The sequence below is a fragment of the Schistocerca americana genome, chromosome 6 (genome assembly GCF_021461395.2).
Source record: "Schistocerca americana isolate TAMUIC-IGC-003095 chromosome 6, iqSchAmer2.1, whole genome shotgun sequence".
Taxonomy (NCBI): Eukaryota; Metazoa; Arthropoda; class Insecta; order Orthoptera; family Acrididae; genus Schistocerca; species Schistocerca americana.
The window spans coordinates 227831397-227857392 of NC_060124.1; the positions used below are offsets into that span (position 1 = coordinate 227831397).

The 25996-nt window shown below is 40.8% G+C and overlaps 1 protein-coding gene across 4 annotated transcripts in view; it reads right to left on the reverse strand.

Moving 5' to 3' along the window:
• The window catches only part of LOC124619453 (serine/threonine-protein phosphatase PP2A 65 kDa regulatory subunit-like), a 282427-nt gene that overhangs the window by 83303 nt on the left and 173128 nt on the right, over positions 1–25996 (reverse strand). For all 4 annotated transcript variants that reach the window (XM_047145848.1, XM_047145845.1, XM_047145846.1 and 1 more), the window contains exons 15-16: positions 17495–17564; positions 4624–4673 (exon numbers count right to left, since the gene is read on the reverse strand). In XM_047145848.1, coding sequence (XP_047001804.1) covers positions 4624–4673; positions 17495–17564 — 120 coding nt within the window. The remainder of the gene's footprint in view (positions 1–4623; positions 4674–17494; positions 17565–25996) is intronic.

The window sequence follows — 25996 nt, forward strand, 5'->3', positions numbered from 1 at the left end:
ACTATCTTTTCCCGCACTGCAGTTTTAATTATTTCTGAAAAATTTCTATTCTCTTAATGTAATACATTGTTTCAGCCTATCTCAGCACTTTGCAATATTATTTGTAATAAAATTCTGTTACTAGGGGTATTATTTTTATTTTATTTTTTATTTTATTGTTTTGAGCAGTGTAGTTTTAATTTTTTTCTGAGAGACGTCTGTTCTCTAGGTGAAATACAACATTTGAGATTGTCTCAGCACTTTGCAGTATTTTCTGTAGTACAATTCTGTTACTGGGCTATGCCCATCCTTCATATTATGATATAACTCCCATTTCCTCCTACATTAAATGCTAATAGCATCAGTTATCCAAATTGGTTGCTTACTATCACTGCATATGTGCCTGAACTTTCAACAAACATGATACAAGTTTGACAAAATATATTATATTTGTTGTTCAAGCCATTTGTAGTGCAGTCTTCTTGTCAAGGCAGCCCTTTGAGAATGGCTTTAGATGTCTTGTGTTCCTAGTGGATTCTTATCATTAAATATTTTGTTTCCTACTTTGCGGTCTGACTCTACCTTGATTCGTTTCAAAATTACTATCTGTTCGTAATGGTCTGAGAGTTCATTATTAACTTTTTTCACACTGAGCTGATCAACTAGAAAGCTATATATAAAGATATTATTTGTGATTGTGCTGCTGCTTCCCTGAACTCTAGTTGTAAAATTCAAGTAAATCAATTATCATTCTTTGCTTTGGGGAATCAGTTAGAAAGTTCTGTACTGAAATCCACACACAACTTCCTGTTTTTCTTGAGGATTGTATCTATCACAATGTCAAGGCTGCAGAGGAAAACTCTGTTGTCTAAAATAGGGGATCTACACAGGAGTATAATAAAAAAACTTTTTCACTGAAAATTCAAACTCCTCCATACAACCTTCAAATATTTGGTCTTGACAATGTTTTGATGTGTCAAGTCTCTTGATTGAGTGATTAACCTTTGGTGTATATGGCCACTCCTGACATATCCGAGGCTTTCGCCTTGGGCCACAGCTACACACATTACTGGTACAGTCTGTAAGATGTCCATGCTCCAGCTCCACAGAAGACACCCCTTGGCAGACCCTGCTGGCAACAGCATAACAGGCGTAGCATATCAACCACAAGTTGGACTGTGTCCAAAACACACTGGTCTGTTCTGAAGTGGAACTCCAGCCAGAATCATGGAAACTTGCAGTGCCAGTTTCACCATGAGAGGTGCCAGCCTTGAGACCAGCAGCATGCGCATCCCAGACAACAGTACTACAATTGGAAGCATTACTTTGCCTTCACAAATCACGTGCCATCCAAGCATTGGGCAAATATCACTCCCCTAGATGTGTATTTCAAACGGTGCCCAGCCACTTTCTGCCAGTTCAGTCCACTAAGCCACTGCAAGTAATTCCGAAGAAGAGCGACCACCAGGATCTACAGGGTGAAAAGTATTTAAACCGACAAACTCTGGGAGGTTGTAGGGGTCATCAAAACAAATATTTTTCCCTAATGTCATTTTTTCCTATGAGGATTATTTACAACGGTGGAGGCCATATTACACTCTTCAGATGTTAGAGGCCATATTACAATCTGCCACTGTTAGAGGGCATATTACACTCTTCAGTTATAGGCAACTGCTGTCCACGTGCATTGTCTCTGTTTACTAATGGAGTGATACACCTGGAGTGAGTACACTGATATGGTTGGTGCATACTACGTAGCGCACCACAACGGACGAGCTGCACAGTGGGTTTATCAACAACAATATCCTAATCACCGTATCCTGCATCATACGACCTTAGATGCTGTGTACCAACCTCTGCGTGAGACTGGGTCATTTAGCAGATTACCTGGACAGGGATGCCGTCGCACGGTAAGAATGCTGCAAATTGAGGAAGCTGTCTTGCAGCAAGTGGAGTGGGATCCTTCAATCAGCACTCGTGCAATTGCATGTAACATGGGGACGTATCAGACAAATGTAAGCACAGTCTTTTGAGAGCAATTGTTACATCCATTTCACTTACAGCATGTCCACAACCTGGAACCAGTTGATTATCCACCCAGAGCACAGTTTTCGCAGTGGTACCTGGAACAGTGTGATATGCATCCTACATTTCCATCCTCTGTGTTGTTTACCGATGAAGCAAAGTTCGGGCGTGATGGAGTCTTCAACATGCACAATTTGCATGTTTGGAGTAAGGATAACCCACATGCCACAGTTACTATTGCTTATAAAGTGCGGTTCTTCGTTAATGTGTGGGACAGTGTTGTTGGGGACTGTTTAATTGGGCCGTATTTGCTACCTAGGCCATTAAATGGCCGGCACTATTACAATTTTCTCACCAGAGCATTACCAGAATTGCTGGAAGATGTCCCGCTCCCTACACGACAATGCATGTGGCTCCAACATGACAGGGCACTGGCACATTTCAGTTGCCGTGTGCACTGATTCCTGAACCGACGGTTCCCAGAAACGTGGATTGGCAGAGGTGGTCCTGTACCATGGCCTGCTCGAGCCCCAGATATGTCCCCTCTGGACTTTTTTGTATGGGAAGAGATGCACAACCTTGTTTATGCAACTCCTGTTGCATCAGAAGAGGATGTGGTTGCCTAGATAGTAGCAGCCGCAGGAACAATTCAGGATACTCCTGGGGTTTTTGCCCATGTCAGACAGAACACGATCCGACGGTGTAACCTTTGTTTACGTGTCAATGGAGGCATTTTTGAAAATCTACTGTAATTGAAATTGGGTTGTGTTAATGTGTTGTCTCTTGGTCATAAAAAAATGAAAAAGTGTTTGTTGGTTTAATTAAATTGCCATCAGAGCAATCTTCCTCTACCAGTTTAAATACTCCTCATAGGAAAAACTGACATTAGGGAAAAATATTGTTTTGATGTCCCCTACAACCTCCCAGAGTTTGTCGGTTTAAATGCTTTTCACCCTGCATATCCCGCAGTTCTGGCAGCAGCTCAATCTGGAGGATACTGTACTGCTGTCACTACAAGCAGCCAGCCATTGCCCAGGGAACTTCACCTCCTCCAACTTGCCTCCCTTGGACTTGGTGCCCAAAGACTGGTATTCTTGAGTAGAACTTACACCATCAACGGTAGTTGCCATCACTGTACTACTAAAAGGACTTCTACTTTTTCGCACTTACTGAATAGGGGCCAGTGCTAACTGAACATAAGACTTATTATCCCTTTTGTAAATAAGTTCAATGATACCTGTCTTCGTGATTTCTTCTGTGGAACTTACAATCTTTCAAGTGCTGTCATGGACAGACTAAATGATGATTATTGTTTATCAATCATTAATTTGTTAAGTCCAGTCGGCACACTAAGTCAATTCTGAACAAGTTTAGTCTGTACAAGTCTGTTTGTATTTCTGCATTTTGGTGTGGAATGAAGGTAAATGTTAATTGACTACAACCTGGGGCAATCAGTTACTGAGTGTGTGTATAACACAGAACACATCACCTCCATTCTGCAATGAACTCCTTGCACACAAATCAGACAAGATGTACCTCTCCAAAGGAAGCCTTATTATTTCTTTGCTATGTAAATGATGCTCTGAGACACAGATAAATTAGCAGCTCAACTACTTTGCCTATTATTTCTCTAATACTTTGGTGAAATAAACTAACTGCATCTTCTGATCTGCAGTCCTCATTTACTGAATGAACCTGAGCATCTTAGCGAACTTCCACAAGCAGAACAGAAATACTTCCTATGTGGCATCATCCTAAGAAAGGCCTAGCCTTTCAACATGTAATCACCAGAATTTAGCCTTGAGTAATTAAAGATGTTCACGGCCTATTCGGCTCCAGTAATAAGTTTAATAATTCATTGCATTTATATTAACTGATTTACATCTGAAACATGTTATGGATATTAATAAAGACAAGAAAACAATACTACAGAATAAGTTACATGAAATCTACAGAAAGATTTGTGCAAAAATGCATGAAAACTCTACAATAAATACAAAAATATCTAAATTTAGGTGTTGTTATACAGAAAACGAAATCTGAATATAAAAGTGATATTACTAATAATTTAGCAATAAAGGAGACAGCCCACCGAAAGGCAGAAGCGCTGTGTTGTCGATAGGAACACAAACAAAAGGTACAGAGCTTTGCCGGCTTTTGGAATGAACTTCAGGCATACAGTGAGTGGACTGGGGTGGGCTGGGGATGCAGGGTGGGGTGGGGTGAGACATGGAGAGAGGCGGAAGGCAGGGAGGGTTTGTGTGTGTGTGTGTGTGTGTGTGTGTGTGTGTGTGTGTGTGTGTGTTTCCTACAAGCTTGAAAAAGAAAGTTCATCCTGAAAGCTAGCAAAGCTCTGTACCTTTTATTTGTGTATCTGCCAACAACACAGCACTTCCGCCTTTTGGTGAGTTGTCTCCTTTATTCCTAAATAATTCATAATTCTCAACCAGAACTTTCCATACATTATTATACCCCAAAGTGATATTACTATCATTTTGTGACTGTTCAGACGCTTATAAACAAACATAGCTGCATATAACAACTTTAAGCATTCAGAAACACAGTGAATAATAACAATAACAAAATCAGAACAATGAGATGTACAAGAAGAATACTTACTGGACTGTGTCAAAGTAAGGTCTTGTGTTGCTAATAGTAAATCATTTATCCTGCAACAAAGTCATTTCATGAATGGTTTTAAGGTTTACATAATATCAAAAGGAATAATTTTTATTCAAAGTAAAGTATGTAATTCTACCATAGAAACTCATGTGGCATATACATGGTTCACAAAAATACACCAACAAACTTCAAGGCATTATAGAGAGAGTCTTCAAAAACAAATTGAGGATAGAAATCAATTTCCTAAAATGTGATTTAATGACATCAGAGAATATTGAAGTTACAGGGTCTAACATCAGAAGCTAGGTAACTTCTTGAGGAGTAAAACTGCATTTTTATACTCTGTGGTGTTTATGTGAAAGTCATGACAAAGCTTTCATTGTGTGGACCACAAAATTCTACTTGGCAAACTACAGTGTTATGGCATTAATGGCACCCCTTGTATGGATGGAATCTTACCTTCATAAAAGAAGGCTGAGGGTCTCATTAGGAGATGGTACTGCAGGCATGAAAATAACCTTGGAGTGGGTGAAAGTAATGTGTAGTACCACAAGGATCAATACTGGGTCCACTCTTGTTTCTAACCAACATAAATTATTTTCCAGTGACCTTAAAGGCAGAAACTAAAACATTTGCTGACGACACAAATACACTAATCAAGGGTCCAACAAACACTTGCAGACACAGTTCAGTTACTAGATGAACAGGCATACACGTGGTTCACAGCTAACAGTTTTAGGCTTAAGGTCACAAAAACCAATATTATGCAGTTTAATACGTTGAGTTGCAGACAGACATGATGAAAAGACCGTTATATGTAAGCTTTTGGCCAAAGCCTTATTCACAAAAGAAAAGCACACACAAATTCATGTAAGCAAGCACACCTCACACAAACATGACATTTACAAAGTGAAAGCCAGTGAAGGAATATTTTAGGGAATTGGTTACAAAATTTATTTCAAAGCCCCAAACAGATCTTTACAAGCTTTCTCCTAGAGCAACTTTGGTTGTATCTATGTGACTCAAGTTGCCTGTCTTTCAGAACTGAGGCATATCCCATTAAAGTTGCTGATAAGAATCACCTTGAGGCCCCTGCTGAAACTGCTAACGAATACATGCCATTGGCTTTAGCCAATATTGAACGTGGAATATATGTCACGTGTGTGCATTCTGGATGATTCTGCACTGCAGGCACAGTTGCTTCACTCTCTTGTGATCCAGACCTTGAGCAGAACAGACGTCTTCCTTGGGAGGCAGAGCCTCTGGTTCTGCACTCCGTGACCTGCTACCGACATAAGTTAACATGAAATGACGCCCTTCCACTGTCCATTGCAGTTGGTTGTTCGACCTCCTAGACTGGCCTAAACCTGGTAAATTCCAACCCTCAGCATGCCCTTTGTATGCTGTACACTGAAATATACTTTCTTTATTTTAGCTAATTTCCTGTTCTATCATTTAACGGCAGTCCTGGATGCCCACTTATAAGTCCTGACCGCTCAACCTCCTGTACATTGTCGCTGTGAGCCAAAGGCAACAACCTTTGCCCCCCTTCCCTGCCTATGTATGGACGGCTATCTCCAGCCACTCTGGCCACAAAGCAACTGAAACGCATTGAGCAGGAGCAACAATCCAGAGTGGGCCAGGGAAGGAGGAGGGATATCAGAGTATGGGTGGAGAAAGACAAATTAACACAGGCTGGCGGAGCATGCAAGGACTCGAGGTGGCAGGACACAGTTGCCAAGTGCAGTGTTAGGACACCACAGGGAAAGGTTGGGGAAGGAGGATGCAGGGGAGGAGGGGCGGAATGGAGAGGAGCAGAAAACGGGCTAAGACTGTGGGTGCACTGTCAAAGAGCAGTGCACAATGAAGTTGAGTGGACATGGACTGGGAGGAGGTGTCAGGGCAGAGGGGTGCAGAAACAGTTGGGTGGAGGACGTAAGGACAGTAGGTTACAGTAGGTTGCGACCAGGATGATTTTGGAAGCAGAGAATGTGTTGTAAGTACAACTCCCATCTTCACAATTCATAAAAGCTGATGGTAGAGGGGAGGACCCAGATGGCCCATGTAATGAAGCAGTTATTGAAAGCAAACATGTTATGTACAGTTGCATGTTGTGTCATAGAGCGGTCGACATCACTCTTGGCCAAAGTTTGTTGGTGGCTGTTCATGCTAGTGGACAGCCGGTTGGTGGTCATAAGAATACAAAAGGCTGAGCAATGGTTGCAGCAGAGCTAGTATATGACATGGCTGCTTTCACAGGTGGCCAGCCCCTGATGGGGTAGGATACACCTGTGGCAGGGTTGGGTGGGTGGATTGGGTAATCTTACACCTGGGTGTTCCAAAAGGATATGGTCTCTGTGTGCAAAGGACTGGGACTGGGAGTGGCATAGGGATGGACTAGGATGATGCTGAGGTTAGATGGGTGGGTGATGGTACACCATGTTCGAAGGGGTGTCAGGGATCCTGGGTAGGATGTCTCTAATTTCTGTGCATGGTGAGAGATAATCAAAGCCCTGACAAAGAACATGACCCAGTTGTCCCAGTCCAGCATGGTAAAGGGTGACAAGGGGGCAATCCCTTGTAGCTGGTTCTTGGGGATGGTGGGAGGATGCTACTAAAGATCACCTCCTTCATCACCCAATACCAACCTGAATTGGAACAATTGGACCACAGCCTTCATGAGGGCTCTGATTATCTAATATCATACACTGACATTATGAGGGACATCCCACCCAAGATTCTTCTCACCCCTCTGAAAGTGGTGATCCACTACCCACCCAATCTCTACAACATCCTATTCCATCCTTTTACTACTCACAATCACAGTCCCTTGCCACAGCGATCATACCCCTGTGGAAGATCCAGGTGCATGATCTGTCCAATCCATTCACCCAGCACTTCCTCCCCTGTCACAGGCTTATCCTGCACCATCACAGGTAGGCCACATGTGAAAGAGGTCCTGCTGTAATCATTGCTCAGCTTTTTATACTGGTACAACTACAATCCAGCTGTCCACCAGGACGAATGGCCACCTCCAAACTGTGGCCAAGAGTGAAGTGGACCACCCTGTGGCATAACATGTTTGATTTCAATGGCTGCTTCACAACCCGGGCCATCGGGATCCTTCCCTCCTCAGGCTTTTATGAACTGTGAAGATGGGAGTTATCATTGCAAAATACTCTCCATTCCTAAAATCATCCCAGCCTCAGCCTAAGACAACCTGCTGTCCCCACACCCTCCACCCAACTGTTTCTGCCGCGCCCTCCCCCCCCCCCCCCCCTCCTCCTCCTGTCCTGTCACCACCACCAAATTTGCATCCCCTCATGTTCATTGTGTGCTGCTCTCTGCCTGTGTGCTCACTGGTCTTTTTCCCTTTTGTGCCCCTCTCCTTTACCACTCCCAGTCCCCTCCCACCCCCTCAGCCATGTCCTGCCATCTCTAGTCCATGCATCCTCTGCCAGGGAGGGCTGGGACCACCACTAGTTAAAGAGGAGGTCACGGTGCACTTGTTTGGCATCAGGTCATGGTGCACTTGTTTGACATCACACAGAGCAGGTCGGGTTGGCGAAGCAGTGCACTGACTGAATCAAGACACACACCCTACAAATTTTACAGACTCTATTCAGTATAAGAAATGCCTATTATTTTGTTAGTGGTCATAGTTATTGTCATATTTCACATATAAGCATGAAATTTGAAAATGTTGCAATGAAAAATAGGGACTGCTATGAATTTGCTTTTGGTGTGTATTAGACCATATATTGCTGCGTATGAAATGCAGCTAACATTTTGAATTTTTCTTTAAACTTGAGAGGAGATCAGATCAACTTCCTCAAGAAAATGGATTTTACGCAGCACATTTAGTTCCAATTGCATGCATAAGAGAACCCAACATTCATAATATCCCTCATATCTCATAAACTGTTTGAGATACTGAAACAAGATTTTGGCAAACGATAGCCTGTGAGGAGGGGAGTATTTTGCCATATGGTAAACATGCAGAACAGTGATAAAGCAGAAGCTATAGTTTTTATGTTTTTCAAATGAGTACTGCAATTTTTTAAGAATCAGTTTTGTTTTAGACAGACAAAATATTATGGCGGTGCTGTCAATTTGTGGCTTCAGTCACAGTTAAAGAACCAAAGGCAGACTGTAATGCTGAATGGCTCTTCATGAGAGCTTGCCTCATCTGAGTGGGGCAGCTCGTATTGCATTGTGCTGCTGTTTCTAACTTTCATTTATGACCTCCCACAGTGTTCTGATACAAAGATTATATTTAAAACTCACCCTTTTCGCAGGTGATACTACAATTCTTATTGACGAATTCTCAGATATCAATCCCAAATAAACTATGAATGAATTTTTTGCTGAAATCTTACACTGGTTTTCTTCAAACTGTCTCACTCTATGCAGATAAAACCCATTATATGAGGTTCCTTAGAACACAAAGGAATCTAGAATACATCTACATAAACTGTCAATTTTCCACCACTCAAAAAGCTGAGGATTGTGATGCACCACTTAAAAAAGGTGTAAGCTACAATGCCTTTATCTGTTTTTCATCTTTTTTGTCACTGCTACCGGCCGGTGTGGCCGTGCGGTTCAAGACGCTTCAGTCTGGAACCTACGGTCACAGGTTCGAATCCTGCCTCGGGCATGGATGTGTGTGATGTCCTTAGATTAGTTAGGTTTAAGTAGTTCTAAATTCTAGGGGACTGATGACCACAGATGTTAAGTCCCATAGTGCTCAGGGCCATTTGAACCAATTTTGTCACTGCTAAACCTTGTAAACAGGGCAACTGCAGCTGTGACTAATCATCTTGTATTTAATCTTTTCGTTCTCAGATCACAATTGGTTTTCTGGCACTGAAAACCACATCTTCAGGTGACACATAACTTAGCCATATATGCTAAGTTGCCCAAAACATGGAACCCAACATCTGTTGTTAGGCTAAAGAACTAAACCGCGAAATGGTGATACATCAAATCAGCCGGATATAGGACTCCAGGTCCAAAATAGACGGCGGAGCCACAACCCCAGTCTATGCGCACTCCTAGAGCACAGGGTATGGCTGCATTCTATAAATGTTAATCTCAGATTATTTCATTGTGAAATAGGATCATCTTTGATTGGCAAAATTTGATGGAGCAAGTGAAGTCCAACTGCAGCCTTCAGTTCACAGGAACAGATTTAGTTCTGCACAAATACAAGTTGAAAAGAAGTAAATAATAAAGAAGTTGTTAACACTCCCACACTGCTGGAATTTGAGATTTTTTTATCTACAAGTTTAGGTTATGGATAAAATCAGTGATGTGAAAAATGAGTGGAGATAACACCTGCTCCCATAATAATTCTTGGAGACAGCTCTTAATTAAAGAAAAAAAGTTTAAATGCATTTCATAGATGCTTAGTGGCACAGAAAGAAAAGGAAATTTGAACCATTCACACTGAACAGTTACATATATGGAATTCAACATCAGCCAATAATGGCTGAACATTTCCTACAAAAAAGTTCTACAGACTTGAACAGCATTAACTATAAATTCATATTAAATTTTTAATAGTTGAGCTTGTGCTTAAACAGCTATAGCAACGCATGTTGATAGACAAAAGTAGTAAGCACATGTAAGTCAATGAGCAAAATAATGTGTATTGACCAATACTTAAACGAAAGTGTGTCTTAGCAACTCAGTGACAACATGCTGAAGTCACCCCTAGGATTTTTAAACTATAAGTTCCCATATATCTTGAGATATCAATGAAAATCATCAGTTTTTGAAAATATAAGGTAACTGGATAGATAGAAAATCTACTCACCAAGTGGTACATGAGAAAACACATGTAAAGGTACCCCTTTGGTAAACACTGCCAGTTCTTTTCCTTCACACCTCTTCCTTCCCCTTCAGCCCTTCTACCAGAAGAAGGAGCCACTGGCTCTGAATGCTTGCAATGTTTAATACATTTATATGTGTGTTCTCCTGCAGCCGCTTAGTGAGTAGATTTTTTTACCTATCCAATTAAATTACATGTATCTTGATGAGTAGGTCAGTTCAAAGGTCTGAGGATATCACTACAATGCCTTGCAGATCACTGTGATGGCCAAACCAACCTTTTGGTTAAACAGCTCTACATAAGCAGCATTAATTTAAAATATAGGCACCCTTTCACTTGTTTAAGAAATCAAACAACTAATGATCCTTTACATAGTCACTGGCACTGCCATATAGTATAAAACTGGCATGTCATATAAGTACAATGCCACAGAAATTTCTTTTCCCTGTAATGTTTCTGTGCTGAGATCAGCTTCACAAGAAAGGCTTATATACTTCTTACGTGTTCATAGACATAACAATTAAAAGTATTACATATTTTTGTATGTGAAGTATTGTTTTACAGGTTAACTACATCCCTTATTAGCGTTAGTTATGTCATACAGAGTGGAGCACATAAAACTGGCCCTCGTGCTGAAAGGAATATGAATGAAGAAAATCAATGTACATCATCACTTCCTATTTTTATTGTACAGTTTCATTATTGACTATGTAATTAACAGTTTAAGTAACAGATTTACTTTTATTAGTTTAATAAGCATATTTTAGAAAGGAATTTAAAGTCTATGTTGTTCAAAATTTTCTCTGCCAACATCCAAGAAAAGTTGTGCACAACAAAGCATGTTAAGGAAAACACTTTTCAGTACTCTTTGAGGACTGTTCGAAATTTCTTCACATATGTTGTTTTTTAATGTGTCAAGTGTTCTGGGATTGCTGCTGTAGACTCTAGCCTTTAGAAATCCCCAGAGGTAAAAGTCACATGGTGACAAGTCAGGAGAGCGGAATGGCCACAAGCCCTTACTAAAGGTCCTCTCTTCTGTAAAATCAGTATGTATATGAGCTAAGGACAAATATGACGTATGAGACGTTGCCCCATCTTGCTGGGAATATGCACAACATTTTTCATTTGGAGTTAACAGAGCCAAAAATTCATTGTGGAGTTGCAAGTAAACAAGTGTGTTGACAGTTTCGTTGAAGAACAATGGCCCAATAATTCTGTTACCAGATACAGTACACCATACACCAATTTTTAAATCGTGTAATCGCTTTTGCAGTATGCCATGGGGATCTCTGTAGCCCAGTGTATGGTGTTTTGTGAATTAATGTAACCCAAAAGATGAAACCAAACTTCATCCGTCGAAAATGGGAGGAACAGATCAATATGTCCCCCAGCGACATTTTCCAGCAACCAATTACAGTAATGTGTACGCTTACCCTTGTCCGCTTCTTTTATTTGCTGAACAACACTCACACGGTAAGGTTTCATTTTTAAGCTATGAAGGATGCGTTGACATGACCTGCAAGATATTCCACATTGCTGTGATAATTTTCGTGTGTGCCGTCACTTTTGCCACAACTTCAGTGTACATACAGTCGGTGCCTTATTTATCTTTGAAATAACAACACTGCCTGTCGAACGCCACTTTCTTACTAGATCCTGAATCATTGATTTTGCAGGAATATTACTTTCAGGAAACTTTTCATGAAAAGTGTCACAAACAACTTTGATGGATTCAGGCCGCACATATTCTTCAACAATGAACAGACGTTCTTCAATGGAGTAAGGCATGGCAATGAAGTACATGGTTTATAATGACTACTTTCCACCTGAACTACTCAGATGCTACTACTGTTAGAAGGTGGCAAAGAAACTGACAAGCTACTGAAGCTACTCACACACGTTCGCATTCCGGTTTGTACTGGTTTTATCTGTGCCACTCTATATTACACTATGCTCTTTGTTTGGAAATATTCTATATGATTCACATACACTATGTGATCAAAAGTATCCAGACATACCCAAAAACAAACATTTTTCATACTAGGTGCACTTTGCTGCCAGGTACTCCATACCAGCGACCTCAGCAGTCATTAGACATCATGAGAGAGCAGAACAGGTCACTCCACAGAACTCATGGACATTGAATGTGGTCAGGTGATTGGGTGTCACTTGTGTCATATGTCGGTACACGAGATTTCCACACTCCTAAACATCCATAGGTCCACTGTTTCCGATGTGATAGTGAAGTGGAAACGTGAAGGGACACATACAGCACAAAAGCATACAGGCCAACCTCGTCTGTTGACTGACAGAGAGTGCTGACAGTTGAAGAGTGCCATAATGTGTAATAGGCAGACATCTACTCAGATCATCACATGGGAATTCCAAACTGCATCAGGATCCACTGCAAATGCTATGACAATTGGGCGGGAGGTGAGAAAACTATGATTTCAAAGTCAAGTGGCTGCTTGTAAGCCACATATCATGCCGGTAAACGCCAAAAGACGCCTCGCTTGGTGTAAGGAGCATAAACATTGGACGATTGAACAGTGGAAAAATGTTGTGTGGAGTGACAAATCATGGTACACAATGTGGTGATCCGATGGCTGGATGTGGGTATGGCGAATGCCCGGTGAAAGTTGCCTGCCAGCGTGTGTAGTGCCAACAGTAAAATTCGGAGGCGATGGTGTGGTCGTGTTTTTCATGCAGGGGGCTTGCACCCCTTGTTTTGCGTGGCACTATCACCTTCTTCCTCTCCATTGTTGAAGAGCAATTTGGACAGAGCGATTGCATCTTTCAACACGATCAAGCACCTGTTCATAATGCACTGCCTGTGGCGGAGTGGTTACACGTCAATAACATCCCTGTATTGGGCTGGCTTGCACAGAGTTCTGACCTAAATCCTATAGAACACCTTTGGGATGTTTTGGAATGCCAGCTTCATGCCAGGGCTCTCTGACCAACATCGATACCTCTCCTCAGTGCAGCACTCCATGAAGAATGGGCTGCCATTCCCCAAGAAACATTCTAGCTCCTGACTGAACATTTGCCTGTGAGAATGGAAGCTGTCATCAAGGTTAATAGTGGGCCAACACCATACTGAATTCCAGCATTACGGATGGAGGGCACCATGAACTTTTAAGTCATTTTCAGGCAGGTGTCCAGATACTTTTGATCACATAGTGTATGTTTTATGTCACACTTGGACACATATTTTTCAAATTTGGCATATAATTTGTAGACTAATATTTTTCTTTAAATTTCCATTGATAAACTGAGGTCAATACTATACCAATCACAAGTGCTGTATAATGATACGTGAACGATTTCACATGTGTTACAACCTGAGACCAGGTCATATTGTTATCAGGTCAAGCAAAGATTGGGGGTGAGTGATCCTATGGAGTGCCAGGGCACTAATGAAATGTCATTCAATCAAAAATATACTGGTGAGAGTTTTACAGTCACTTCATCTTCTCCCAGCAGCACTGATTAGCAGAGATTGCACTGAGTCTTCATCCGTGGAAGATTGGTCCGGCCCCCATCCTCAGTCAGTCACTGCTGTGGCTGCCAGGACCAAGGCTTGCAGATCAGAAGTCCCTTCTATGGCTGGAAGGCAGGAGACTTGTAGTAGTGGACTCCAAGTTGGTCTACTGAGCAAAGTATATCCGGGTTTAAGGTATCGTTTGAAACTGTTGTTTTGGACTGGCAGTTTCTGTAACAGCTTCTCTGGGCAAAACAGCAGAGGGTGTGTCAACTCAGTTACTGTTGTACCTGTAGCTCTTGCTGGTAAGCGAAAAGTTGGTCTGTGTGGCTTTTCTTTTCTGTGGTTGTTGGGTGGTTTTTGAACCCACTGTTTTGGTACATCATCTGAACTTCATATTTAAAACAAAAGATTCCCTTACATTTTCTCAAACCACACATTTTTAAAATTGCGTTTACACACAAACGACTTGCAGTTCTGCTGCATACAAAATACTAGTCCATAACTCTAATTACCTCTCCTATCTTGCAGCTGCTTACAGATTGACTACGCTTTGTAATTCCATGCCACTTTATACCTCTCCTTCTCAAAACCAATCTCCTTGTGCTCTTGCGATGTGTCTTACTTGCAACTGTCTCCTTCAGATAAAGCAATGTCTCCCCAGGTTACACTGTACATTTAAGAGAAATTACAAAATGTTTTTCCTCTTACCCTCATTACCTATAACATTGCAAGTATCTTCAAATTCACTCTAATTCTCAAACAAACATTCCTGAAAGGATTCAATCATGATGGCTCAAGCACATATTCCTGAAAGGATTCAGTCATGTTGGCTTAATCATTAGCCTTACTACGCTTCCCCCTTCTTCTCTTCCTCCCTCCCCTCCTTGGAGAAGGCAGCACCACCCCAAGTTGTCCTGCACCCTTCAGAAATCAATGAATCTGTACTTTGTCATTATCCACAACATTCACAACACAAATAACTTCATCAATAGCTCTCTGTGTGTTCTCCATAGCATCTACTTTAATATCACCATATGCAGTTCCATTCCGCATTACGCAAAAATCAGTGGCACTTGTACTTCACTGTACATCTCGTCCAGACTTGAAAGCCTTGAAACGACAACCATTGTCACCCAATGGCGTAGATACTAGAGCACCTAAATCAATATCATCCATGTTGCCACTCACACGTTCATTTACTTCAGTACAGCCCACATTTACTTCATTTGGCACTACACCTCTTCAGACACCACAGATTCACAAGATACTGAAGCTGATACCTCAACACTACTTCCTGCAAGTGTGTCAAACCATTCACATGTGTCTGCACAGTGGCACTAACATCAGCTTCATCTCCTAATATCCTCATTCATCAAATCAGCTACACAGTCATCCTGTTCTATTGTACTAACAACTCACACTTATGTGCTCCTGTCCACGATAACGAATTCACGTACCTCATTACTCACATTGCCGAGCAATGGCAGAGCTTGTGTAGAACGCATTTCCCCTGCTAGGTGTGTACAGCGCAGCTCAATGGCAGATCAGCACTGCCTATGTTGTCGACCTAGCTTGCTCTGTTCGTCTGCAGTGATTGTTTTTCTTAGCACTGTTTTGTTCTTGTTTCACTTTTTTTAAAGGCATGTTTAATTGAACAATGTGCAGCTATGAAATTTTATTTTCTACTCAGTAAAAATGCTGCTGAAACTGTTTTAATGTTGAAAACAGCTTACCAAGATGACGTTATGGGGAAAAACTAAAGTGTTTTAGTGAGGTGCTCGATTTAAAAATGACAAAATGTCAATTGATGACAAACCTCATTCTACAAAATTGTTAAGGCTTTCATGGTCACTTGTTGACACACTGACTATTGGCTTCTGTCTCAGGTTCTTCGGCTGACGTTCATCTAATGATTTTACTGACATTTCGCCAGTTTCTTTTGTGGTGCATGGTGTGCATGATTTTTCATGATACACAAGTGGGCCTGAAAAATCATGCACACCAAGTGTAAAGGTATTAACAAAAAGAAACAAACTATTGTTTGAACTAAATAGCCACATAATTTTGTAATCATTTAGTAAAAATATTCACATTACAGATTAAATAAAACGGAAACCCTCTGATGATGACACAATGGTGGTGAAACATGTTTGGGTACTTGGAAAAAACGGCGTGCTGCATAACTGGTGGACCTCACATCCTACAATCATCCAGAGAAGTTGATAAATCCTCAGATTTTTTTGCAGAAACAGGAGTAATGAGACTAGCTGCTATAGGATCAGTGGATGGAATAGGTACGTTAACTATGATTTTGGTATTCCCTCCTTGTGCTTGCATCAAGCCCAGTTGCTGCACATAATGCTACTAGTTCCATTTGCATTTCTTTGTTAGCCAGGCTCCACTCTCTTTTATCCTAAAGTAACATGGCTACTTGATTTTTCAAAACTTCAACAGTTCAACTCAAAATTATGAAACATGCTTCTGGCTGTTGTGTAGCCTCCATTTTGAACTACACTTCAGAAAAAGTGGGGTCCCTTTAAACCAACATAGTATCAATAAACAAAAGTAACTACACTAATCTTTCCTATGTATCATAGACCAGCAAGATTCAGTGAACTGCTGTGCTCCACGGCCAAACTGTTTACAAGTTTCACATGTTGCTGGCACTGCCTTAATATACAAAACTGGCACCTAGTCAGCCATAAATATTATTCCTTACAGCTACCTCTGAACTGAGATAGGTCTACAGGCTCTTGTGTGCTATAAAATGTCACTTTAAAGTTACTATGCAGGTTCTTCTGACTCAACATAACCCCATCAGGCACCCAGTGTGTAGGATGCAATTCTCCTGGTACCATTCAGCATGTCATAACCACTTTCTGTCACGAATGTAGGGTGCCAGAACCACTGCTGACACTAATGTTATGTGTCAGGCCCACTTCTTGATGCCAGTGTTACAACCAGAGGCAGTGCCATGTTGTTATCAGGAGGAATTTATTGATGAGAGTTTTACAATCAGTCCATCTTCTTCCTAGCACTGAGTAGCAGTGATCACGCTCAGCCAATAATGCTTGAAAGTGCATGTAGTTTTGTTATGGTACAGCATTCTATCTGCTCCACACTGTTGTTGAAGTGCTGAATCAGTTGGCTTTCCTCTCTGATGAAACGAGCTCCTAGCTTGTTTGTACTTTGGGCCTCCTTCTCGACGCTCTGTTACGACATCACTGCATAGCCCACACATATGCCACAGTTAGTAGGACCTCCATCCGTTTCTAATACAATTTTATTCGTGCACTTACTTACTGCTCTACTGGGCAGCATATGGTACATGCAAATCTACCATCACAAGTAACCCTTTAGCACACTTCTCCATCAACAAGAGCTGAACTTACACATACAACTTTAAAAGGTACAATATGAAAAGGTTTTTTGAATTAATAAAGCTGTACAAGTTGATAACTGCCAAAGTTAGTTTCATTTTTCTAAATATATATATATAAAAGTTATTCCAAATTTTTATTAGCTGTATAAGAAAATGTTTAACTCACGTGCTAATTGTCTGTGTGGCAACTGGCATGGTAACTGACATCTTCAACAATGGTTGCAAATCCCTTGTCCCTGTAGAAAAATACGTTCCCATTATTCATAGTGTGTCTGGTTTGTCATATTTAAGTATATTGTAACGAACAAGTGAGGGATTCAAGTAAAAATGAACAGTCTGATATAGATTTTGTTACTTATTGAAGGATATTAGTCAAGCAGAGAACCATATGATAAAATTAACTGTATTCCTATGGCAGTACAAAGTGATACATAGTTATTTGCAAGAAGAAGAAGAAAGTTTGCAAGGGTGAAATTGGAGATACAATTTTTTAAAAAATGAAAGAGCTTGAAATATGGAATTGAATAACTGTGTGCCTAAAAAAGGGGAGAGCGGCCAGAGCAAGAGGCAAAAATGAGTAGGATACTGTTAATAAGAGGAACTGAGCAGTGGAATCAGAAATAAATGCAAGCAAGACAGAGGAGCAGCTAAAGATGTGTCTAGCTACAACAGAATTTCTTCTTCTTTTTCTGATTAGAAGTAAGTTCAGAAAATATTCATTTCAATGAATGGTGTCTCATTTACAAATCACACAAACAAAGCAAAGAAAAATCATACAAACAAAACTGAAACAATCTCTTAAAATATGAAAATATCTATACTGCCAATAGGGGCCAACTTTCTTACCCTACTCTGGCCTAAATAAACACGGCATCCCAGAAAATGTGATATACACAAAGAGCAACAATAGGATCTCTTTGGAGGATGGTGGAGGGGGAGGGGTGGAGAGTGTAGATACTGGAACATATATTTCACGCATTTTACATCAGAATATACATGGTCCTTGTCACAAACAGATAAAACTGTTATGGTTAAAATCAATGCCCAGATCAATGTATTATGTTTGCACTCTTCAAGAAAGTAAATGTGGAGACGTTAAATAATTACAGTAAGATCCTACTCTTCCCCTGTATTCTTTCTGCAAGGCTGCATCTAGCAAAATAGGTAAGGTTCTGGCCAGACAAGACATAAACCAATTTTTGACTGCTCAAAAAGAGAAAAAGAGGATCTGCAGCCAGTTAAGGACAGTCTTGGTCTCAGGATCCGAGGAATTTGTAACATGTCTTATAAGTTCAGAAGCTGTCACTCAATCTACACAGTTTCTAAGTGTTGTGTAGAACACCAATGGCATAATGAAAATTGTGAAATGCAAAAAACCAGTGGTTGCTGAGAATGGCCTCACAAATGAATATACAATTATGTTTGATGGAAAAATAACTGTTCCGTGCATCACCTTACTGGAATCTGTCATCAAACAGCATGGAGATCATAATGCGAACAATAAATATGACAGCAGCTATCATCTAAGGCATGGAAGCAGGCTTCCAACACTGAGACACTATAGAGAATTTTACCAAGTGGTTCAGATTCCAGTAATGCTACTAGCTTCACCTGCATCAACACAATCTCTGGCAGTTGTTCCTGACAAAGATAACGGAGGTTATCACTGAAAGCTAACATTTTTAATCTAATCAAATGCAGTGAGAATACCAACAACACTCCCTTGTAAACTACACTTCCTCCCCAGTTCCTGTCCTATCCTAGTGTGTGCTTTATCTCTAATGAGTTTGTTGATAATGAATTGTCAAATCCAAATTTTCTTTCATTTGTAAATTCTCAGATTCAGTACACACCAATCTGCCAAGTTATTTTGTTGCATCTTAAATTCACTTCAAAAAATTCTCATAAATATCTAGTGTTTGTTCACAGTTAAATTCTTAAATTCATTTCCAGTACTGTATCTCACAATGTCTCCACAGAAGTCTCAACATGATTGTGTGCAGTTCTTTCCCCATAACACACTATTAATTGCATTCAACAATGGTTTCACAATGGCACTCCAGATGTTAACATCGTAACATTTCTCCAACCGATTTAATTTCCCAGCTCTATATTTATGTCTACAATGTGAAATGAGATTTATTCATCTTGTGATATAGAATCTTCTATAAAGTTTCACGATATGAAAATTTTAGGATAAATACAAAAGTTTACTTTATTTCATGTAAGTTTCTAAGACATAGTTACGCAAATACTTATTATAGTTTTCAGTACACAAAAAATATGTAATTTCCTTTTCCAAACTGTGAAAATGTCCTCGCCTAGTTCTTCAATAGAACAACACTTTTCCACCAGAAGAGCTTACAATGTACTGTGCTCCATGTTCAATATATTACTGCCTCTCATTTTATTCTAATATCTATAAATAAAAGTCAATTACCACATGTATGGAAGATCAGCCCTTGAGAACGGCTTGAACGATTTGGCTGATTTATTTTTTGTTGCGTTCATAATTGTCAGAACAAGATTTATATGAATGAAAATTTTGGAAAACGCTCCAGAAAAGTCGGAAATATGAATGTTATTTTTGTATGAAAATCTCAATGAAAGAAATATAATGGTAAGTTTGATAGTTCTGCTGTCACGTTTTCATAAGAAAAAAATACGTTCAGTCCAACATGTCTGCTCTCGCACGTTTTCATAATGATAACAAATTCCACATTGAATATTGATATTTTGGGAAAATAAATACAATTAAAAGTAATATTTAAGTGTTTTATCAATGGTGATAATATCTTTGGTGTGTTGCAAAGATTGAATTGATGTCACTTCATGCTAATTTGGTGTGTTGCGATTTCAGTTTGTGGTTTATTTCTTTGGAAAAAAGGCCACCAGTGTGACGTCAAAATATCAGTTGGTGTACACACAATGCAAGCCAACTACATGATCGTCAAGTCAATTAGACTGACAAAGATCTTGAACAGCTTTTGGAGGCCAGTCGAATAAGAATTTCTCAAGCATGATTCATTATGACTCTGCAAAAATTAATTCCAATTTATTTCATTTCAGTAACTTCATTACAGGATATAGGTTCCACCTTTTTGCAAAAACAGATTTTTTTTTCTTTTTACCCAGTTTTGGGTAAAAAGAAAAAACCAGTGTGTTTGCAAAAGAGGGGAAACTACATCCTATAATTTAACTGCAAACATGGAAAGAAAGAAAAGAGCTGCAGATCCAAAAGATCAATAAACTCATATTCTTACTGAAACTGGTCTTTAATTCACACAGATTCAAGGAAATATTTGGTTGAACGAATCCTTTCTTGACTGACTGACTGACTGGCTGGCTGACTGACTGACAACACACAGACTAAACCACTGGATACATAGACATATTATATAACAAACATTTCCCATTAAATCAGCTGCAAGAAAGAACATGCTAAGCTGTGCTGTGAAAATGTGCTGTTCCGTTACCTTTTAACGGAAAACAGGAAAGTTGTGTTTATGGCTGACACAATAATCCTATCTGTTTGCAGATTAACTACTATGGTAAATACTGTCATTAATGCCACTATCCTCACAGATCCAGCAGTTGGAAAGGTCTCTCTCATACCCCGGGTACTAATGAATCCCATTCATTTCGACTTCCAGTCCCAATCAAGGTTCCATTTGCAATAACAATATATAAGTTCAGAGAGATGAGGAAAGAAGAGATGGACAGCAAAGGGGGAGGAAATGGATATAAAGAAGGGGAAGAGGGATATGGACAGAGAGGTAAGAGAGGACGAGATAAACAAAGGGATGGGGAGAAGGACATTAGGACATATATCCAATCCCATGCATAAGAAGCAATTGGGAAGCATTGTCGGGTTCCCTAGTTTTATTCTAAATTTTTAAGTCCATGTACTCTGGTGTTTGGGCATAGAACTTTAAACAGTGTTCCACAAGCAGCGACATAGTCACAAATTGAACAGTGATCTGAAAATAAAATAAACTTCCTTTATTTCACATTTATGGTCACAAATTTTTATGTCCTCAGACTGCCAGTTTCAGTCAGCAATGACCATCTCCATATCTGTTTAATAAAAACTGGAGCCATAGTGTTATCGTCAAATGCTGAACACAAAATCAGTGCCAGCATTGTCAAACTTATTTAATAGTATACACAATAGTCATCTCATCGGCAAGATCTACTGTTCAAAACAAACTGCTATACAGTAGCCACAAAATGGTTGTGTTGCTAGTTCCCAAGATGTTGCTACTGTCACAGTAGTGACATCTGTCACAGTAGCAACATCTGAACAACTTGCAACACAACCATTTTGTGGCTACTGTATGGCAGTTTCTTTTGAACAGTAGTGCTGCTGACAAGACGATTCTTGTGTATATTATTATTTATATACGTTTGACAATGCTAGTGCTGATTTTATGTTCAGCATTTGATGATGCCACTATGGCTCCAGTATATTAGGACATGTTTTTATAAAACAGATTTGAAGATGGTGAATGCTGACCGAAACTGGCAGTCTGAGGACATAAAAATTAGTGTTCATGGACGTGAAATAAAGGAAATTTATTTAAACAGTGTGTTGAAAGTTTCAACTCATCTTTGTGGTAAGTGCTGTAGTTGTGGTGGAAACGGGTAAAGTGTCAGGTCTGTGTTGGTTTTCATATGTGAAAATAAACACCTCATACGAGATGGAATCCAAAATTTTTGGGACTGGTGCTGCCATCTGGAAAGTAGGAGTAGTAGTTCTTTGCACCACTAGGCGGCGAGAGCTGCATATCTGATGAGTCAGTGTGCGGAGTGGCATTCAGCTTGGAGGACTGGCATTCAGCTGGGAGGACGCATTGCGTGTCCACAGTGATTTCCATAATACTCTGTGTTTGGTATGTGGCGATTTTACGATGGATCCGCTAACAGAACAGTGCATGTGTATCAAAATTCTGCGCGAATCTCAGCAAAAGTGCTATGGAGACCCTTGCAATGATTCAAGAAGTGTTTGGGGGACAGAGCATGAGCCGTATGCGTGTGTTTGAGTGGCATGATCGGTTCAGGGCTGGCCGTACAGACGTCGAAGATGATGCTCACACTGCAGAGCACGATCATCATTTTCTTTGATACCAAGGGAATTGTGCACAAAGCATTCATCCCACCCAACCAAACAGTGAATTACGCATACTACTGTGACTTTTGCAAAGGCTCCGTGAAAACGTGCGGCGATGTTGGCCTGAACTTTGGCGTCATGGGAACTGGCTGCTGCATCACAAAAACGCGCCCTGTCACATGTCCTTGCTCACCAGGATCTTTTTGGCAAAAAACAACATGGCGGTTGTACCCGACCCACCATACTTGGCAGATTTGGCACTCTGTGACTTTTTGTTATTCCCAAAACTGAAACTCAAGGTGAAAGGACATCGGTTAGACACTAGAGAGGATACAGGATGCATCGCTGGCAGTGATATACACCCTCAAAGAACAGGACTGCCAGAAAACATTTGACGACTGGCAGAAGCGCTGGGACCGGTGTGTACATGCGGATGGGAACTACTTTGAGGGTGATGGTGACCTTTAGTACAAAGGTAAGGTTTTCAACAGATGGCAGCACTAGTCCCAAAAATTTTGGATAGCACATCATATATATAAAGGGAGGGAACGGACAGCATTTTTAAATTTTTTAACTGTGGCAAACAGGGTTCACATTGTTTGGTAACACACATATTCCTAATTATTTTCTTGAGACATTTGCTAGATTTCCTCAGATTACACCATAATGTCCTCAGACTGCCAGTTTTAGTCAGCAATGACCATCTTCATACCTGTTTTATAAAAACTGGAGCCATAGTGTTATCATCAAATGCTGAACACAAAATCAGCGCCATCATTGTCAAACTTATTTAATAGTATACACAATAGTCATCTCATCGGCAAGACCTACTGTTCAAAACAAACTGCTATACAGTAGCAACAAAATGGTTGTGTTACTAGTTCCCAAGATTTTGGTCAGGATACTATAAAAACAAAGCACATAAAGTTTTTAGACCTTAATCTTGATAAAAATTTAAATTGGAAGGGACACTTTTACTACATAGCAAACAATCTGAAAAGCTTAGGATTTGCAATGTCTATTTTATCAAGTGCCAAAAGCATGGACACCAGAGAGACAGTCTATCACTGCCAGGTCAGTTAGTCATCCAATCACACACAATTGGTCTGATAGTCCATATGCTCTTACTTTGTTCATTAAACGACTGTGGGGAACTGTATCGAACGCCTTGCGGAAGTCAAGAAACACGGCATCTACCAGTGAACCCGTGTCTATGGCCCTCAGAGTCTCGTGGACGAATAGCGCGAGCTGGGTTTCTCACGACCGTCTTTTTTGAAACCCATGCTGATTCCCACAGAGTAGATTTCTAGTCTCCAGAAAAGTCATTACACTCGAACATAATACGTGTTTCAAAAGTCTACAACTGATCGACGTTAGAGATATAGGTCTATAGTTCTGCACATCTGTTCGACGTCCCTTCTTGAAAACTGGGATGACCTGTGCCCTTTTCCAATCCTTTGGAATGCTACGCTCTTCTAGAGACCTACGGTACATCGCTGCAAGAAGGGGGGGGGGGGCAAGTTCCTTCGTGTACTCTGTGTAAAATAGAAACTGGTATCCCATCAGGTCCAGCGGCCTTTCCTCTTTTGAGCGATTTTAATTGTTTCTCTATCCCCCCATCGTCTATTTCGATATCTACCATTTTGTCATCTGTGCAACACTCTAGAGAAGGAACTACAGTGCAGTCTTCCTCTGTGAAACAGCTTTGGAAAAAGACATTTAGTATTTCGGCCTTTAGTCTGTCATCCTCCGTTTCAGTACCATTTTGGTCACAGAGTGTCTGGACATTTTGTTTTGATCCACCTACTGCTTTGACATAAGACCAAAATTTCTTAGGATTTTCTGCCAAGTCAGTACATAGAACTTTACTTTCGAATTCATTGAACGCCTCTCACATAGCCCTCCTCACACTACATTTCGCTTCACGTAATTTTTGTTTGTCTGCAAGGCTTTGGCTATGTTTATGTTTGCTGTGAAGTTCCCTTTGCTTCCGCAGCAGTTTTCTAACTCGGTTGTTGTACCACGGTGGCTCTTTTCCATCTCTTACGATCTTGCTTGGCACATACTCATCTAACGCATATTGTACGATGGTTTTGAACTTTGTCCACTGATCCTCAACACTATCTGTACTTGAGACAAAACTTTTGTGTTGAGCCGTCAGGTACTCTGTAATCTGCTTTTTGTCACTTTTGCTAAACAGAAAAATCTTCCAACCTTTTTTAAAATTTCTATTTACGGCTGAAATCATCGATGCAGTAACCGCTTTATGATCGCTGATTCCCTGTTCTACGTTAACTGTTTCAAATAATTCGGGCCTGTTTGTCACCAGAAGGTCTAATATGTTATCGCCACGAGTCGGTTCTCTGTTTAACTGCTCAAGGTAGTTTTCAGATAAAGCACTGGATTCTTTGTCCCTGCCACCCGTTATGAACATTTGAGTCACCCAGTCTATATCCGGCAAATTAAAATCTCCAACCAGAATTATAACATGGTGGGGAAATCTACTAGAAATATTTTCCAAATTATCCTTCAGGTGCTCAGCCACAACAGCTGCTGAGCCAGGGGTCTTATAGAGACATCCAATTACCATGTCTGAGCCTGCTTTAACCATGACCTTCACCCAAATTATTTCACATTTCGGATCTCCGTCAATTTCCTTCGATACTATAGCACTTCTTATCGCTATAAACACGCCTCCCCCTTCACTGTCCAGCCTGTCTCTGTGGTATACATTCCAATCTGAGTTTAGGATTTCATTACTGTTTACGTCTGATTTCAGCCAACTTTCTGTCCTTAGTACTACATGGGCATTGTGACCGTTTATTAATGAGAGCAGTTCTGGGACCTTTCTACAGACGCTCCTGCAGTTTACAATTAGCACATTAATATTGTTATTCCCTGTTGCATTTTGCCTAATCCTACCTTGCCGTGTCTCAGGAGCCGTCCTGCCGGGCCTAGGGAGGGAATTCTCTAACTTAAAAAACTCACATGTGCACTCCACACGTACTCCACTACCCTTGTAGCCGCTTCCGGCGTGTAGTGCATGCCTGACCTATTCAGGGGGACCCTACATTTCTCCACCCGATAGCAGAGGTCGAGAAATTTGCACCCCAGATCTCCGCAGAATCGTATGAGCTTCTGGTTTAAGCCTTCTACTCGGCTCCAAACCAGAGGACCGCGATCGGTTCTAGGAACGATTCTACAAATAGTTAGCTCTGATTCCACCCCGCGAGCGAGGCTTTCCACTTTCACCAATTCTGCCAACCGCCTGTACGAACTGAGGATGACCTCTGAAACCAGACGGCAGGAGTCATTGCTGCCGACATGAGCAACAATTTGCAGTCGGGTGCACCCAGTGCTCTTTATCGCCACCGGTAGGGCCTCCTCCACATCTCGGATGAGACCCCCGGCAAGCAGACAGAGTGAACACTGGCCTTCTTCCCCGACCTTTCCACTATTTCCTTAAGGGGCTCCATCACTCGCCTAACGTTGGAGCTCCCAATAACTAATAAACCCCTCCCCCCCGTGTGCCTGCTCGGACCTTGCTGAAGGAGCGCC